General features: G+C 43.0%; 1 protein-coding gene and 1 pseudogene across 1 annotated transcript; both read right to left on the bottom strand.

The window, feature by feature from the left end:
* Window positions 1-215: 215 nt before the first annotated feature.
* Window positions 216-5,271, bottom strand: LOC120803146 (endosialin-like). The gene is made up of 2 exons (XM_040151511.1): window positions 4,217-5,271; window positions 216-2,219 (listed from the first exon to the last, which is right to left on the bottom strand). The coding sequence occupies exons 1-2, from the start codon at window positions 4,635-4,637 to the stop codon at window positions 472-474; spliced, it is 2,169 nt and encodes a 722-aa protein (XP_040007445.1). The 5' UTR covers window positions 4,638-5,271; the 3' UTR covers window positions 216-471.
* Window positions 5,272-6,367: 1,096 nt separating this feature from the next.
* On the bottom strand, window positions 6,368-16,744 carry LOC120802865 (annotated as a pseudogene).
* Window positions 16,745-17,491: the final 747 nt, after the last annotated feature.

Below are 17,491 nucleotides of genomic sequence, written 5' to 3'. Positions count from 1 at the left end.
CTCAACAGTATACACGCTGACGAAATTTGGAGTCCTCTTCCCTCCCCCCCTTTTTTATTCTCCATTGAAAGTGAAAATTTGGCTTAAGAAAATGACCAAAGAGCCATAAACCATAACCACACATTCTTTCCACACACTTTCATTTGCTCATCGCCTTTGTCAGACACTATTTTCTTTTATAACTTAGATAGGCTTACAAAACCACACAGTACTTCAACAGTTAATTGGTTTTATTGAATTCTAAAAACAGGATGAGAGAGTGAATTATTTACAAAGGGTGTGCAACAGAAAGTATTAAGTTTTCCTTAATGAGGGGGAGAGCCAGTCAGCTGTACTACATCAAAATTGTAGTTTCAGTGACCAGTCCGGCACCAAAGGAGAAATGTTAACAGACATCTGGGCATTCAACACATCTGTGTGTGTGTGCGTGCGTGCGTGCGTGCGTGCACCTGGGTTTGTTTATTTTAGGGTTCATGCTTGGGTTTTGCCGTCCCTCCTGTCAGGAGGCGTCGTAGGGAGTATCCAGCGATAGCAGTCTGAGAAGCTCAGGCTCTTGTCCACAGCACAGCTGGTGCAGTAGACAATCCCCAGAGCCAGCATCACTACGAGGAACACACACAGAGGCACCAGCAGCGCCACCAGCAGCCAGCTCTTGTCGTGTTTCTGTTTACCTGCAGCAGATCCAGCTCCTACCTCCGCTGTGCCACTGACATCCTCTGTACTATCTATCTTAGATCCCTCCCCCTCCCCAGTCCCAGTGGCTGACCTGTTTGAAGTCTCAGCTCCAGTCCCACCACTAGCTTTTCTGCCTCCTGTCTTAGCCTCATTATCAATTTCGTTGCCTGTGTTGTGTTTTTGCGTTGGGGTAGGGGCTGTCTGATATCGCTTTGGTGATAGGGCATCCCATTGGTTCAGGTGATTGTCTCGCCCGTGAGCCATGTCAGGAGAGAGTCCCTCAGGGGCTTCTGTAAGCCAGTCAATGTCAAAGTTAGTTTCAGCTTCAAAGCTCGGGTCAGGGGTGAACGAGGTGGACCAGGGAATATCATGGTAAGGGTCCACATCAGGTATGTGAGCGGAGTCGCTGGGGTCAGGGGTCAGAGTGGAATACTCTTCATCATCTGGCGAAGGCTGGCAGGTAAGTCCATCTGACTGCAGGTCATAGCCATCGCCACAGTAACACCGGTACCCACCCATATAATTCAGACACTGATGCTGGCAGGGCGACTCCCCGACGCACTCATCTACATCTACACACTGTCCGCCACTGCCCAACTCGTACCCGGGGTTACACAGGCATGTGAAGGACCCCACAGTGTTTTCACAAGTGCCTTCACAGCTGCCCTCATCAAGGCATTCATCGATGTCCACGCACTCGCCCTCATCATCTGGCTGGTACCCAGAGTGGCAGGTGCAGTGGAAGGTGCCTGGGATGTTGACACAGAGTTGCGGGCATGGTTGCTGCTGACATTCGTCTACATCAGAACATCGGCGGCCATCTGGGCCCATCTGGTAGCCTGGGGGGCATGTACACCGGATGCCCCGAGATGTCTCCACACAGTTGTACTCACACCCCATCTCCACACAGACCTCACTGATGCGGGGCTGGTCAGTGGGACCGGCAGAGTCGGAGGATAATTCAGGGGGGTCAGTTTGGCTGAGAGGGTCAGGCTTGCAGCTGTACCCATCTTCATCAATCGTAAAGCCCTCAGAGCAGTAACAGTAGTAGTCTGTGTCTGTGTTCTGGCAGTGCTGCTCACATCCATGGTACCCACTGCACCAGTCCTGGTTCTGTGGAGCTGCACTGGAAGAGCAGAGCGGGGCATCCCTGGACCAGCCCACTGTCTCGTCATCTCTCACCGTGCACAGTACAGTCTGCTCAGCATGAGCATCTGGGTCCGAGCTGTCTGCAGGACATGGTAGAGCAGCCACAGACCCATAGGGCACATGAGTCAGCAGGGTACTGACAAGGTGAAATGGGGTGGTGTAAACAGTTGGACCTCCACCCTCGTCCTCCAGTGGTGGACACATTCCTTTGTAGTTGTACTGGCAAACGTATCCATCCAGCGGCAGCGCGCAGGAGCCATCAAGCCACCGGAAGTTATCGCTGTTCTCACGTCCGCTCTCCAAAGTGTGGACAGTCATGGCAACACAGCGAGGGGCCGCACAACTCCCAGGGCTGTCCTCACGCAGCCAGTTGGTAAACTGGCCATCCTGGTCTCCTGTTGGAAAACAAAGACAAGGACCAGGTCAATGAAATTACAAATTCAATTTAATTTAATTATCCACATCACAATTAAAGCTGCAATGTGTAGAATAGAACAGCTGCAATCTAACGACGGTCAGCCCATTCATTAATTACTCTGGTTTTAATTCACTTTGAGTGGCCGTGTAGCAGTATGCACCGCTGTCAGACACACTGTCTTCTTTGATATTGCCACTAGGACTCAACATAGTCTCAATATTTCAAATCCTGCACATCTGGGCTTTAATACGCCACAGTTAATTCGTAGTAATATTATTCTATAGTCCCTCTATATTGCGGTGGCAATTTCTATTCAAAAAAGCAATTGACGTCCACCCTTGTCTTTCTGTAAGTTTAACGCACCATCTGCAGATGTTCTCAAGCATACAGAGATCAAAGTTCTCCAAAGCAATGAGCAGTGAATGGCAATTAGCAAACAGCACAAAACTTAGTGGAGCATTTATACCCTGAGTACAGAAAGGAAGGGTTGCTGCGTAACTGTTCAGAGAGATACAACACACGGATTTACTTATCTCCATAATATGCTAATAAGATGATTTGCAGCTGCAGGGAGGACAACTGCCTGGTACCAACGTTTTTTTATTTTATTTCTGAGAGTCAGGCTGTACCTTATGACTAAGCAGTGAGCACTTCACTACTTTCTGTAAATAATATAATGGCAGCTTAACAGGTGAATAGTATCATGTGATTAGTATTAAAATTTTCCATTACAATTGCTTCCACTGGTGAGGGTAGGGTTATTGCCCCCCCCCCCCCAAAAAAATGGAGAGGTTTACTTATTAGTAGCCTGCTAACAAGCAGACAGTGGTAATATATGTTTAAGAAGGTTTTTTATTTTCACAGAAATATGCTACAGCTTTACTTGCCTTTATATTAAAAAACCTTCTTAAACATATATTAATATTGAAATATTGGTTTTATAGTTGTACAGTTTCTATAGGTGTACAATTGCTCTTTTGTTGAGCTTTTGGCAGACCAGACAACATACATGGCATATATCCCCATAGTACTACATTTTTTGTAGCAAATTGAACAAATCTTTATAATTTTTCAGTGTATTAACATACTTGACCCACAAAATGCACAATGGATTATCTAAGTTCATGATGGCATTATTTCTTGAAATACACATCACTATTGAATAATGTGATCTTGATTTTTCAAAATCACCCCAGACACACTTCCATTCACATTCATTGTACTGGGGTCAAAGCAGAAATCTCAGTCATATATATCGAAACATGGGTGAATAAAATCAAAATGATTTGCACGGCTAGTTACCACTGGGGGTAAATGAGAAAATACATTTTTTTTGTTATTTGGGTATACCAATCCTTTAAATCATGACAGAGGGGGAAAAAGACAAGTCAGTTGGCCATATAACTCTTGAAAATATAATGTCTTTTCTAACTGAAGACCGAGGCAGACTCATTGACTGATAAAAAAAAAGCCCATCTGGTGTTTAATGGGCGAGGTTTGTATAATGACTTGATCAGGTTGAGGGGTAGCAGTGAGGTCAAAAGGGGGTTGAACTTCCCCTGTCGCGCCAGCTCTGTCTCTGTGAAACAAAAGTAGTTAATGTAATAACCATCCAGTGCAGAAGCTCTGGAGGCTGGCCCGGGTACCAAAGTCTGACAGAGAGGACAAATTTTTGGCTCGAAAAAGGGCCAGAACCAATTTAGTCAAGAAGGTAATTATCTAACTAATGAATTTCTGACCAGATTTAGCCTCAGTTATGCTGACCCACAGATTTTCCATTAGATCACAGTCAGAAACTTGGGAAACTTAAATGCTTCATTGTAAGAAAAAATGTACCATTACGTATTTTTTCTCTATTTTTAGAGACATTTTATCTGAACTCACTTATTAAAATCCAATAAAATGTCTGATATGGTATTGAAGGTCAATATTAGGAACAGTGAAGGGTCAAATGTCAAAAAGGTGTGACTTTGCCTGTGACCCAGACGAATCCTCTGAGTGGTCGGGTGGATGAACACTGGCGTGGAGGTCTGTGCAGTCCGATCCAGAGGCGAAGCCTTAACCTGTTCCCCTTAGGCTCAATGGCCGACAGCAGCTCATGGACCACACCCGCTGCCTCGTGGGTATGCATCGTTGCCAGTGTCCCACCTCGCTCCCGGCAGCTCCGCCCGGCCTCCCTAAAGGTTCTCTTCTGGAGGAAGACAGTGTAGCATCCCTCCTGGTGGCAGAGTGCATCTTTCTCTGCCAGCTGAGCCCTGGTTGCTGACTGCTCTCCCTCCGTCTCCCTCAGCCTCTGGCCTTGGCTTCCAGGAGCCAGACAGACTGTCAGCAGCCACAGGACACACAGGAAACTCATGCTGCTGCAGCTGCTACTGCTCCTGATGGTCTTTTGCATCCTCCACCAAGATATGAGGTTTAAACTAGGCCAACATTCAAATGATTATCCCAACCTTAATGTCAAAATAAATAACCTAATAAAGGAAATTAACCCTCTTTTCTGACCTCCTATCCAAACAAACCTGACCCAATTTTACCCACTTAAATTAGCAAACTACAACTTGCCACCCCTGACTTTTTTCTATTCTGTTTTAAAAGAAATAATCTGGTCTAATTGACCTTTTATTTAAAGTAATCTGAGGCACATAAGTCCCAAACTGACATCTGATTATCTTAATTTACCTTGGCTTGCCCAAGCCCTTAGACAAATAATGCTGCACTGCAAGATCAGTCAAATTCCATTCATCAGAAAACTGTCAGTACTGCTTCCACAGCGAAGCAGATTTCACCAGATACTATATAAAACTAATAGAAACCAATGCAATCCAGAGGAATCCCCTGGAAAGTTCAGCTGAGCCCAATACAGTCCAAATAAAGTCCAGTGAAGTACCAGTAGAGTCCAGATTTCAAAATTGTTCTATGGAGCAATCTTCCCTTCAGTTAAGTCCAAAATAGTTAAAGAGAGTCCATAATGAATCTGGTGAATTTAGTGACAAAAACCCTCTCCTGTATCTGATCCTATCTTGCCTCTGCAAAGTTGGCTTTCTAACTCAACCTCAGGAAGAGAGAAAGATGGGGGAGGGTGAAAAGGGGGGAGGCTACGTAGAGGAAAAAGAATTGTGTGTTTTTGGAAAGGGGGCTGGTAAAGTGTGTGAGTGTATAAGGGAAGGCTGGAAGGGTTGATGGGTAGGGGTGGTGGGGGTTTGGGGGGGGGGGCAAAATTGAAAAGCCTCAGAGAGTTATGAAAACCATACGGCACCATTCTGTCCCCCCATCTTGCCTATGGCTTCACACACTCACTCACACACACACACACACACACACACACACACACACACACACACACACACACACACACACACACACACACACACACACACACACACACACAGCCTTCAAGGAACTGCATGCTGTACAGCATCCACAGGAGTGGAAAGTGTTTGTCAGCTCTGTGAGATGCAAAAATTGTCCCCCCCCCTTCTTCTTCTCTCCTTTTTCTCCTCCACCTTCTGTCTCTCTTGTTCTCCATCAGCCTCATTGTTTTTGTATCTCTTTATTTTTATCTCATTCTTTCTTCATCTGTGTTTTAACATCACTCTTCACTCTGCTTCCTGCCCCCCCCACCTCTCTCTTTTTTCTTGTATTTCTACCAAGTCCATACCAGCTGGAAGCTTTTACAGCCCAATGGAAACATTTGAGTATGGAATAGGGATACCTGTTGGACCCTGCTTAAATGTGTGTGTATGTGAGTTAATTCTTGCACTGTTATACAATAACTTTGTATGGGCACATATGTCTAAGTGTATGCATACCTGTTCTTCAGTGTGTGTGTGAGTGGCTACCACTCGGGGGCATGTGGAAGAGTGGAAACAGGAAATGCCAGATGTGCATCAGCCTGACCTCTCAGGCTGGGGAGCAGAGGTGTAGAATAGGGGTACCTCCATTGCCGTCACATGATCTGTCCGCCATGAATGGTATGTCTGGTGCAAAGTCAAGGGCTGAGTTTGAATTTCCCAAAGAAAAATATGATCTTTTTCATTTTCCTTGAAATTATGCTGCAAGCAAAGCCAAAGAATATTAAATGAAGCCAATTACTGTGATATGAAGGTTCAAGCCCCCACAAGAATGTTACAGATTTAAAGCTGTCAGGGACAAACAACTGGACGAGAGGCTGTAAATTAAGGTATACCACACACAAAACAAGCTCACTTGTTGAACAATCGAAGCAACATCAGCGGAAAGGGGCTCGGGCAAACAACAGAACTTCACATCAATGCTCATCACATTTTTTCTCTGTGGAAAGTTTGACCTGCTGCGACACAACAGGGGCAGCTAAAAGTCATTATTATATCCTGCAACTTTCCTCTAGTGAGGACCTACGCTGTTGAATGCAACCTTAAAATGACAGCAAAGTTTCAGCCGCTGTGGCCTCTTAACACAGGATGATGAGATGGAAAAGTCGTGGTGTATGTGCAGTTGAATCGGTTATTAGCCACAGCCATTGTGTGTCCAGGCCTGTGTTCTCTCTGTGTACAGCAGATGAGTTGGCTGGCTGTGGCGTGTTGGTTTTGGCAGACAGAATATATACAGTCTAACTATTCAGCAGTCTTTTCCAGTTATGTAACAACTATCGGAACCAGAGGGAGAACATAAAACCTCAGGATCCTGGAGAACCCAAAGAGCCTTTTGGTCTTGTTCCCCACCTCCTTCTCCTCCTCCTCCTCATCCCTCATCCTCCTCCTGTCATCCTTTGCTTTTCTTTTTGTCGGACAACCCCATCCTCCTCTCTCTCCCTTTCCCTATTATTCTTTCATCCCTCTTGTCCCTCTTCTCTGTCTTGAACCTCTTGCCCCCCCCCTTTTCTTCTTGCTACTCCTCTCCCTCTCTTCTCTTTAAGTCTTAAGTCTTAAGTCTCAGTATTTGGGCTCCCAAGACAGCAATCTCGCCCCCAGAATCCCAGCTTTCAGCCCAAACGTTCCACTCTTGGTCTGTTTATTCTATCATTTCAGCCTGTTTAACCCCTCCTCCTGCTCAGACAGCCACACCTCCAGAGGCACATTCCAGAAATGTAATTGATAGAACAGACAAAACTTCTCCTTTCCATAGTCCTGCGCTCCCAATTCCCCCTTTTCACGTTAATCTACTTACAGTACCTCCAAGCTCCTCTGTCTCCCAACCCAAAGATCTCTAATGGAACATACAGATTTCTTTATTTTATATTCCCCACTTCCTAGGTCATGGACTACTTTCTACCTTCTTGACTCCTAGCCACTTGCCACATATCTTTACTGGCTCTGATACACTCTCAACTTCTAGCTTCCAAGAAGCTGAACTTTGCCTTCCAGCTCTAAAGCCTCCCCATTTTACTTCAACCTCTAATTGTATTTTTTTTGCAACTCAATAGCTATTTTTGATTTGATATTCTTTGGTTGATAAACCAATGTATGGATGTATTATCCGTACTGATAACACATTTTAGGGACTTTTCCTTCACTTAAAGAACATGTGACATGTATTTAACAAGACTAAGGGCTTGATTGTGCTGGAAAAGAATTAGTTCGTACAATGTGTTGTCTGTACATGTTGGAAAGCAAGTGTTTGTGTTTAAGAATGGCCACGCTTGAAGGCAGTGTAAAAAGCCAGCCATCACATAGAGGGGGGATGCAATAACCATTTAAATATGGCAATAACAGGACACATTCAGACAGTCTGTCCTGGAAGGAAAGAGGTGCCCTTAACACAACAGATTTGTTTGTGCCAGGCAACGTCCAGGTGTGAACAGGGAAATCCTGAAAAAGAGAGCACTGGTAGAAAAAAATAGAACCATGTATTTGCTGTATTTTTGCACCTTAGCATTGTGTCATGAGTGTAGTTATTTTTGTGCCTGGATTTATTACTAAATGCAACAAATATAGCCAGCTTCATCTGTTTTATTTAAACAATTGTGTTAATTGTATGGAAAATACATGGAAATATATTTACAGTATAAAAATACAAGCATTGGCATACTCTTCAGGTAATTGTGTTTTTCATATATTCCAAAAAATGTATATGTAAGACAATATATCACAATTGCATGTATGGGAAATATATTTCTGTTCTTTAATTCTGTTTCTGCATGCAAGTTTTTGGATGTAAACAGGCTACCTCACTAAAGGACAAGCAGTCCGGAAAGTAATTCATTTTACAAGCGTCATACTTTCCCCTGCTTTTGCTTAGATAATTAAATTAAAACCTTTTTTTCTTCACTTAAATAAGTAGGACTGTTGCTGGTCCCAAAGTCACCAAACTTCACCACTGATGTCAAGGAAATTACATTGTTATTTCCTTGTCGTCTGGGGTTAGTGGAGTGTAGACTCGCACCATTAAGGCCTCTTGAAGTATTTGTGCCATATCAAATACAGCAGGACACGTCAGTTGTTCATTTTTCCCAACCGCTGGTGTCTTATGTCACACACACACACACACACACACACACACACACACACACACACACACACACACACACACACACACACACACACACACACACACACACACAACGCGCAAGCACACACAAATATGCACACACTGAAGCAATTAGCTGCGGCCTTGTGGTGAAATAATGGAGTGTAGGCATTCCTGGTGATTTCTGTGGAGTGGAGGAAAAAGACGATACTTTTATCCACTCCTTCTACAAGGTCCATATGTTTCACCTTTCATAGCAGATATGAATTCCCTCATTCCACACCCAGACTGTCAACAAACTTTCACCACAAACATCTGAGCAGACTGTGATCGCTCTCCAATTGTTCAGTCCAGAGAGATTAAAGCCCTGCCAGCTGAAGTCTACAGTTACTCAAGCCATCAACTACGCTTGTTGGTAACCCTGCATCCCAGCTACTGTATGTCTAAATAGCTAAGATGTGTATTTGTAAGGTAGCATTTGTCAACCTATATTTGATCAGATGATACTCTAGGTAACTGAGCGTTTTCAGCCATTTTCTCCTTCCTTCACGCTCATTTTCACTCATGATCACACCTGGGAGCTGCCCAGTACAAACACAGCCTCCTACAATTATCTACTGAGCAGCTCCAGTTGAACAACTTAAGATTTTCAGAGTGTGGAATAGCAACCCTCAGCGCATGGATAGGACTTGGGAAATCTAATTAGTTTCTTTATTTACTTACTAACCTGAAAAACAAGATTTAAAAGATTTTCATTTACAAGAATACTTCCATGGCATTCTTCAATCTGTTAAAAAATGGAAAAGTGGATAATGAATACCACTGTCTGAACAGCTGCTACTGAATTTCCAATAAGGAGTCCTATGACAATTTTAAAACAAACATGGCTGGAGATGGAAAATTCAGTGACTAAGCTTTATCTGTCCAAAAACATTTTTTTTAGCTTTGAAGGAAAGAAAATAATGAGCAATGCGACTAGCAAAGGCTGGAGTGACAATAATATATAATCGGGTAGATGAACTCAAAGAATCACGCATGTATAAACAAACCTCAGACAAACAGAAACTCTGGTTGTTAAGGTTTTAAAAAATTGCTGAGAGGCAGAAAGAGAGACGGAGAGAGCGCTGGGAGAGGATAATTCCTGACAGATTATTCCTTTACCAGATGACTGGCTCAGCTTTTCCACAGACACAGCCCTGCGCATACACACACAGACCCACACAGACATCTTACACTTCTTTGTAGTGTCTTTCATGATACACTCATATTTCTCCCAAGAGGGAGCCATTTGTGCGTGTGTGTGAGCGATTGTGTGTTTGTGTGTGTGTGCGCGTACTGGTAAATGCATTAGGAATGAGAAGAAAGGATGATGACTCCACAAGAAAGGGACAGGACTCAAAGCCTCGACAGAAAAGGCGTCTGATGTGTCGGACCTTTGAGATGACCCACCACACGTCTGACTTCTCTCTGCACCATTTCCTCCTATTCTATCTGGTCTTCTCCTATTTAAACTTCACACTTTGTAACCCACGTTCACACCCCTCATGTGACCTGGTCTCGGTGGCTGCTCGAAAAGGAGCTATTCTGAAAAGAACCCAAAGGAAACAGAGACACAGTAAACTGCCCGACACAGCGTCAGCTACTGAAGCTAAATTACTCCCTAACCCCAATGCTAAAATCTTTTGCAGACCAGCCATGTGCAGGGAAGTTGAATAACAGCTTCTCTTTCTTTTCTCAATTGTTCTGCTGTATTCATTTCAAATTCCCAACTGTGAAGCAGCAGCCACCTTACAGTCTCGGAGGGTGACTGCCAAATCGGAGATTGTTGGATTTTAATTCAGTGTAAGTCTCAGGGGAAAATACTTGGGAGGTAAATAGGTAATACAGTTGATACTTGCACAAACTGCTGTCAAGCTTGATCCAGAGCACCAGAGTCTCCTTAAATCCTCGCGCTATCAGCAGCCAACAGCTGAAGTCTTTGTTGTACTGGAAAGATATCCAAGTATGACAGAGTTGAAATATATGAAAGTCAAGCAGAGAGGGAGCATTATGACAAATCAGCGGTCAATCCTAGAATAAATGAAGATTTGGAAAAAATCCCTCTTAATCCCTTTAAACCGAAGCTTTTCACAGCACCGAAATGATGATAAATCCTAGTTTGTCACCAGATATTATTTGGTCCTAAAAGTAATGGGGAATTGTTGCTGTTACACACTCACTGCTCAGACACACAGAAGACTCCTATGAATACTTTTAGATACAATAATTCAAGTTAAAGGAATAGTTTGACATTTTGTGAAATATGCTCTTTTGATTACTTGATGGATGGGGGGGGTTGATACTCCCATGTCTGTATGGTAAATATGAAACTACCGCCAGCAGCCATTAGCTTAGTTTAGCATTAAGACTGGAAAACGGGGAAACAGCTATCGTTCCTCTGTCCAAAGGAGAAAAATGCACCTACAAGTTCCTCTAAAGCTCGCTAATTGATATATTATATCACATTATTTCATAACACGCTATATTTATGTTGTTTCCAGACACTTCTCTGAGTCTCTGTTCTGGCCAAGAAAAAGTCCCTAAAATTCCTAAAAAGACATAACAATGAACAATCATTGTTTTTAAGTTTTGAGTTTTAGACGTATTAAACAAACAAGATATAATGTGTAGGTAGATTTTGTTACCTTTGGACAGAGCCAGACTACTTGTTTCCCCTTGTTTCCTGCCTTTATGCTTAGATAAGATATATATTTAGCAGACAGACACGAGAGTGCCAACAATCTTCTCGTCTCCTCTGACTCTTAGCAAGAAGGCAAATAAGTGAATTTACAGAGTACAGCTGAAATGAAAATTTCCTTTTCTCTGGGCCAGAGTCTGAAAGACAACAAAATGCTAAAAATATCGAGTCCATACACAAAAAAAATCTAAAATGTATGAGTGAATCAAATGAAGTGAAATGGGGTGAAATACATACTACAGTCTATGTGCATCTTCAGAAGTGTGTGTAAATTTACTTTGTCTTCCCTGGTTTAGGTTGTAAACAAAGTTTTTACAAATAGCTTTTCAGTCTGTCTCACAAACCTTAACTGACAATCTTTCACCTCTCAGTCCTAAACCTTGACTATTTTCATTGACCCTCAATGACCTCTCTACACTCCTCTCCTCTCTTCTCCTTCTCCACATTCTGAATTTCCTTGGGGACAAACTAATGTTTCCCCCCATCCTCCCCTTCCCTTTTCTTTTCTCCAATAATTTTCTCTTCTCTTCTCTTCTCTTCTCTTCTCTTCTCTTCTCTTCTCTTCTCTTCTCTTCTCTTCTCTTCTCTTGGCAATGCTCTTGTTGCTTCTGGCTGTGACCATTTTTTCTCACTATCATCAGAACAAGTCTGACTTTCATGGCCTTATTTGTCCTCATAATGTGACTCTACATAGCTGTCTCTCTCCAAATTGGTTCCTTTTGTGTGTTTGTTGGCCACATTGTCTGTGTTTCTGTCTCTCTCTTTGTCTGCATATGTGTCTTTCTCTACTGCCTTTAATTTCACTCATTCGCTTTCATCTATCATCTGACATCTGTCAGCACACATGTTTGTACTTCTGTCTTTTTGAGGACACTCATTGACACAATGCATTGCCTAGCGCCCTACCTTAACCCTAACCATCACAACTGAATACCTGACCCCATCCCTACCAAATGTTAACCTTCAAACCGCCCTTTACAAGTGTGCCATAAATTGAGGACCAGTCAAAATGTCCCTACTTTCCCAAAATGTCCTCACTCCAACACACACACACACACACACACACACACACACACACACACACACACACACACACACACACACACACACACGCGCACACACACACACACAAACTTCTCTTTTTCTCTCCCAGCCAGGCAAAGTTGTTCTGGTGTTAAGTTTCGATACAGTAGGAAATATTTTCAACCAAGCAGGAAATGTCTGAACTGTTAGAATAGTTCTCTTCTCATGTGTGCGCATACACACACATACACACACACACACACAAAAACACACACAGATGCACACACACTCATATAAATTAAAAAATACACATGCTCTTTTGAAATAAATACTTTTTTAATTGAAAACCTGATGCAAAATGAAATGCATTTAATTTAATCTAGCATACAGACGCATTAGTGGGAGCCAGGCTGGAGAAGGGAATGGCTCCATAGAAAAAGGGGTCTGTCAGCGGGAAGAGTAGCGCCAGAAACAGCAGGGCTCCCATCAGATATGAGAAGAGTAGAGCTGTGCGTTGTGGGTGTTGGAAGGCAGAGCTGATGTCAGGCAGGCCCTGACTGTTACAGAACGAATGGCACAAGATTGGACCCACAATATGACCTACACAGAGAGAAAAGAGCTGTAATGAGGCGTGTATTGTAGTTGAGTAGCAAGTAAATATGCTGTTCGCTCCATATCTCACCAGTTCTCATGAATATAAAGGCAGTAAAGGTACCAAACACAGTTGTGTACAAGAACTGCATCCCTGCAATAGATCAGCATAAAGAACAGTTATATCAAAGAGTCACGTTTATGATCTTCCGCTACAAAATCAACATGATTAATGCTAATTTTATCTGTACTATGTCCATGTTATAATCTTGCAAAGTTGATAAAGGCTTTGTGTTACGTAAAGTAAACATATACTGTTACATAAACTAAGCTTTAGATAAAGATGTCTGTGGTGAATGTGTGAGATATGAAAAGTAAAAGTGTATCCATACAGTTGTGTGATGTACTAAAACTCCAAAACCATGAATCAACCACAGATATTACACCATTTTACAGCTTATATACCTTCATTTGAATCATTTTGCTTGGATTATATCAATTTGGTTTAGTTGAAAAGAGGCTTGTAAGCCAACTGACCTGCCATCAGGAGAATGACACTCATACTATCCTTGTGGAGGCTCCGTTCCTCTATGATATGGTGGAAGTGAGCTAAGAAATAAAAACAGTAAAATCGCAATGAATAGTGTAAGTAAAGATTGTTCAGTTAAGAAATACTTTGTCATTGAAAACAATGTAGCACTTCTTTTGTCAAAAAGAGCAAGGTTTCATTCATTCCCAAGACAAAATGCATTAAATGAATCCATGTATTACATCATTCATTAAACGGTCTCATGCTTACTGTAAGGGAGTTAAACATAGATTGTAACTGTGAGTTGTTTACAGGCTGAAAATCTGGTTTCAATACCAACACCAAAGAACAGTGGAGCTATGAAGATGGCAGCTGTGGGTCCCGCACAGGGCACCAACATGGGCAGCATGGCCCCTCTGAACACCAGTTCCTCTGTCACTGGTGCCACCACCTGGTTCCTGAGCCACACTGCTTCCCCTGAGCATTGCCTCCACGACTGAACATCTGGGAAAATTAAGTCAAGACTTTATTATGACATACACGTCAAACACATGCAAACACACACGCAAAACTCAGTTCATACAACATAACATTTGTGTAACTCACCCAGTGCAGACTGCAGCTCCATAGTGAAGCCTTCAAGGTTGTCCATCGCAGAATGAACCAGGGGACCAATATAAAAAACCTGATGTTTAGAATAAATTTGGTAGTTTATAACATCCAGTGGAAGTATATAAAAAAAAGGATTAAATATGAGGATCTAGAAAACCACAGGGCGCAGTTTTTCAATTTGTGGTTTAAACATGCTTATGGGATATCACTACAAAATGCAGACATTTGATGGAGGTTATAAAGCCGTGCCGTAATGTAGTCGGAATGGAAACTGAATCTCTGAAATGTCAAAACTGCCTCAGTGCAGCATAAATAAAACGTTATGAGAGTGAAACAGGATCCACAGAGTACTCTTTGAAGCTGCAGGAAACTGTTCACCACTGGTGTCTTTATTTCCGACCACTTTCATCCACGTAACTTTACCCTGTAGGTTATCAGGTTGACTGTGGGTCTGGCAGGTTCAAGAAAATGAGGAAGTAAAAATAGTTCAAAGTGAATGTTTTTTAATCTAAAGTTTGTTTGTCCTCAGTTCCTGAGGTCAGTCTACAACTTCTCAGGGCAGTCAAATCAGTGTTCTTAGCCAAGCAATGTTTTACCTATTATGACACAAATCAGCTGTGAAAGGCAGGTGATCATCTTTTTCTTTAAGGTTTAATCTGGGTGGAGACATACCATGGTTAGTAGCAGTGGCAGTATGACTGCGGGAACAAAACCTTCCATACGAACTCCCATCAACTCCCAAACAGACACATCGACCTGCAAGGGCAAAATGTACCTTTATGAACATAGCTTCCACCCTAAAGTAACTGTAAAGTTAAGCCAGTGAGTGACCCCATATCCCTAACCTCAGAGAACACCTTATGTATAGTGAACGTGCCCCTAGGAGTGAGGATGCAGCCCTTCGCCTGGATGGGTTCGGGGTTCAGTGCCCTCTGTGAAGTGTACTTGAGAAAGACACTGAATCCTTTGGAGGATGGATGAAGGTTTCTTTTACGTAATGTGCCCTTGAGTGTGAGTGCATACAAGGGTGGCATGATCATCGGAGCTATGCTGAGCTACATTTAATGCCTCTCGCTCTACTGTGGTAGTGCAACTGATATTAGCTTGAGCTATATTAGGTATAGCTCAGGCATACATTAAACAGGAAATGTGCTAAGCTAAAACCAATGCAGTCTAATGCAAGAGACATAAGACTATAGGGTTCACGTTTCGTTGAAACTGTTTTAGAGAAGCTCAACGCCTGTAGGATGTAGTTTGTCGGTGCTGTTGAACTGTATCACATTGAAAAGAGAGGTGTTTCTGTTATTTAGGCTACCCTCATTGATGTAAATGAGGTGGACAAACTAATAGAAACACCTGTCAGCCCGTCCAGCCTTCATTAATGTCAGTACTTAAACCTGTGCTTTCCCTGCTTTGTCGTGTCAAAGTGTCTGCTGTGAAAAGAGTCTATTGATTAGAAGTGTAATGATAGTGACACGGTTTTGTACGAGGCACCAGGAAGGAGGACCCAAATACAGACACGGAGCAGGCAGGCAGAAACAGTTCGGGGATTTTATCAGAGCAGATGGGGATAGCATAACAGGTTACAGGATGGCAAGAACGCAACAGCGAGCAGAACACGAATGACACGACAGTCTGGCAGATGGCAGGTAAGGTGGGTGTGGGAGTCAGGTGACTGAGACAGGGAGGAAAGACCGAGGACATCTGGTGGGCGGATGGAGAGTGGCAAGAGACGTGGGCAGAATGGCAAATACAAACAGGGGGCTGAGGCAGGAATTATAGACAGATAGTTATTATGACAGGGTGCAGATCTTTTGTGTGATTTCTGCCTGTAGTTCAGTGGTAAAGTAAACTATCCTTTACTTAATTAAAAGTAGCACTGCACCAAAATAAAACTACTCCATTACGAGTAAAAGTCTTGTGTTGAAAATGTAAGCAAGTGCAGATTCGAGGCACTTCATCTTTACTTGAGTATTTCCACTTCACTCCAATTTATACTTCTAGTCCACTACAATTCGGAGGGAAATATTGTACTTTTTACTCCCCTACATTTATTTGACAGCCCTAGTTACTAGTTACTTTACAGATTAAGATTTAAAGAACAAAACTGTAACACATACTGGGTCAGCTCAGATCATTAGTATTTAAACAGGAAGAACTTAATTCTCAGTGATGCGTTAGGATATTGAAGAATTGAAGAGACACACTGTGAGGCAGATGCTGAATATTTGTCCATGTGTACTCACCCTGATATCAGCCCAGTGTATCCATGCCTTCAATGCTGCAGGTGACAGTGCAGAGACCAGCAGCACACTGGCACAGCGACGCTTTATCACACTAGGATGGTCCCTGCACACACACACACAGACAAAGCAGTTTAAGATCCCAGTCTAACAGCAATGTCAAAGAACTGCCGGTGACTTGTATACCTCGGTAAGCTGCTACGCCAGACATACAAACTGCCGACGTACACACAGGCGAGCAGAAGGCAGCTCAGCACACACATCCAACACCTTGCATGGGCGTGCTCCAACTGACTTATAAGACCATGTTCTGGTTCCAGCATGACAGAACCGAGGGTTTGAAATCAAAGCTTCAGGAGGTTCCTCAGGTGAGCTATGGCTAACAACAGCAGCTCAGTTTCATCAAGTCCAGTCTGTCAGTTCAGATTAAAGGGAAGCTGATTAGCTCTAATAGTCTCTACTGGGAGGACACATACGTGGGTGTGCACGTCCACACACACACACACGTGCACACACACACACACACACACACACACACACACACACACACACACACACACACACACACTAGCTGTAATTATTGACTTCGCAAATACAGGTGTATGCAAAAGTTTAGGCACCACTTGGACAATTACATATTTTGTTGATTTTTGAAGTGAAAAGAAGTAACCACAACCCCCGGCATGAGCAAAGGTTTGGGCACCCTCTTAGGTCAGTACTTAGTTACCACCCCTTTGCCAGCTGTTAAGCATGGGGGCAGAATGGATTCCACCGACTATCAAATAATAAATTCTGGATGCAAATGTCCTGCAGTCAGTCTGCAGCTAGAAACTGAAAAGGAGCTGATTTCTACAACAGGACAAAGATTCCAAAGCAGACCTTTAAAAGCCACCATGAACCACTTCAAAAAACGCTAGCTGAAGCTTTTGGAACGGGCCTCACAGTCCCCCTGACCTCAACATCACTGGAAATGTGTGTGCAGGACAGCCTAAAAACATCCCAGACCTTGAAGTGATCTGCAGGATTAGTGGGTGAAAATTCCTAAATTTAGAAGAGAAAGACCCTGAGCT

Source organism: Xiphias gladius, chromosome 17 (genome assembly GCF_016859285.1).
Source record: "Xiphias gladius isolate SHS-SW01 ecotype Sanya breed wild chromosome 17, ASM1685928v1, whole genome shotgun sequence".
NCBI classification, from domain to species: domain Eukaryota; kingdom Metazoa; phylum Chordata; class Actinopteri; order Istiophoriformes; family Xiphiidae; genus Xiphias; species Xiphias gladius.
Note: the sequence above shows the minus strand (reverse complement) of the source record. Positions and strands in the feature narration are given on the sequence as shown.

Bases quoted from the DNA above. Each gene is read 5' to 3' on its own strand.
- LOC120803146 (XM_040151511.1), bottom strand. From the start codon at position 4,637: ATGCAAAAGACCATCAGGAGCAGTAGCAGCTGCAGCAGCATGAGTTTC. The intron at 2,220-4,216 runs GCAAAGTCACAC...GTTTTCCAACAG, and splicing joins AGGATTCGTCTGGGTCACAG to GAGACCAGGATGGCCAGTTT.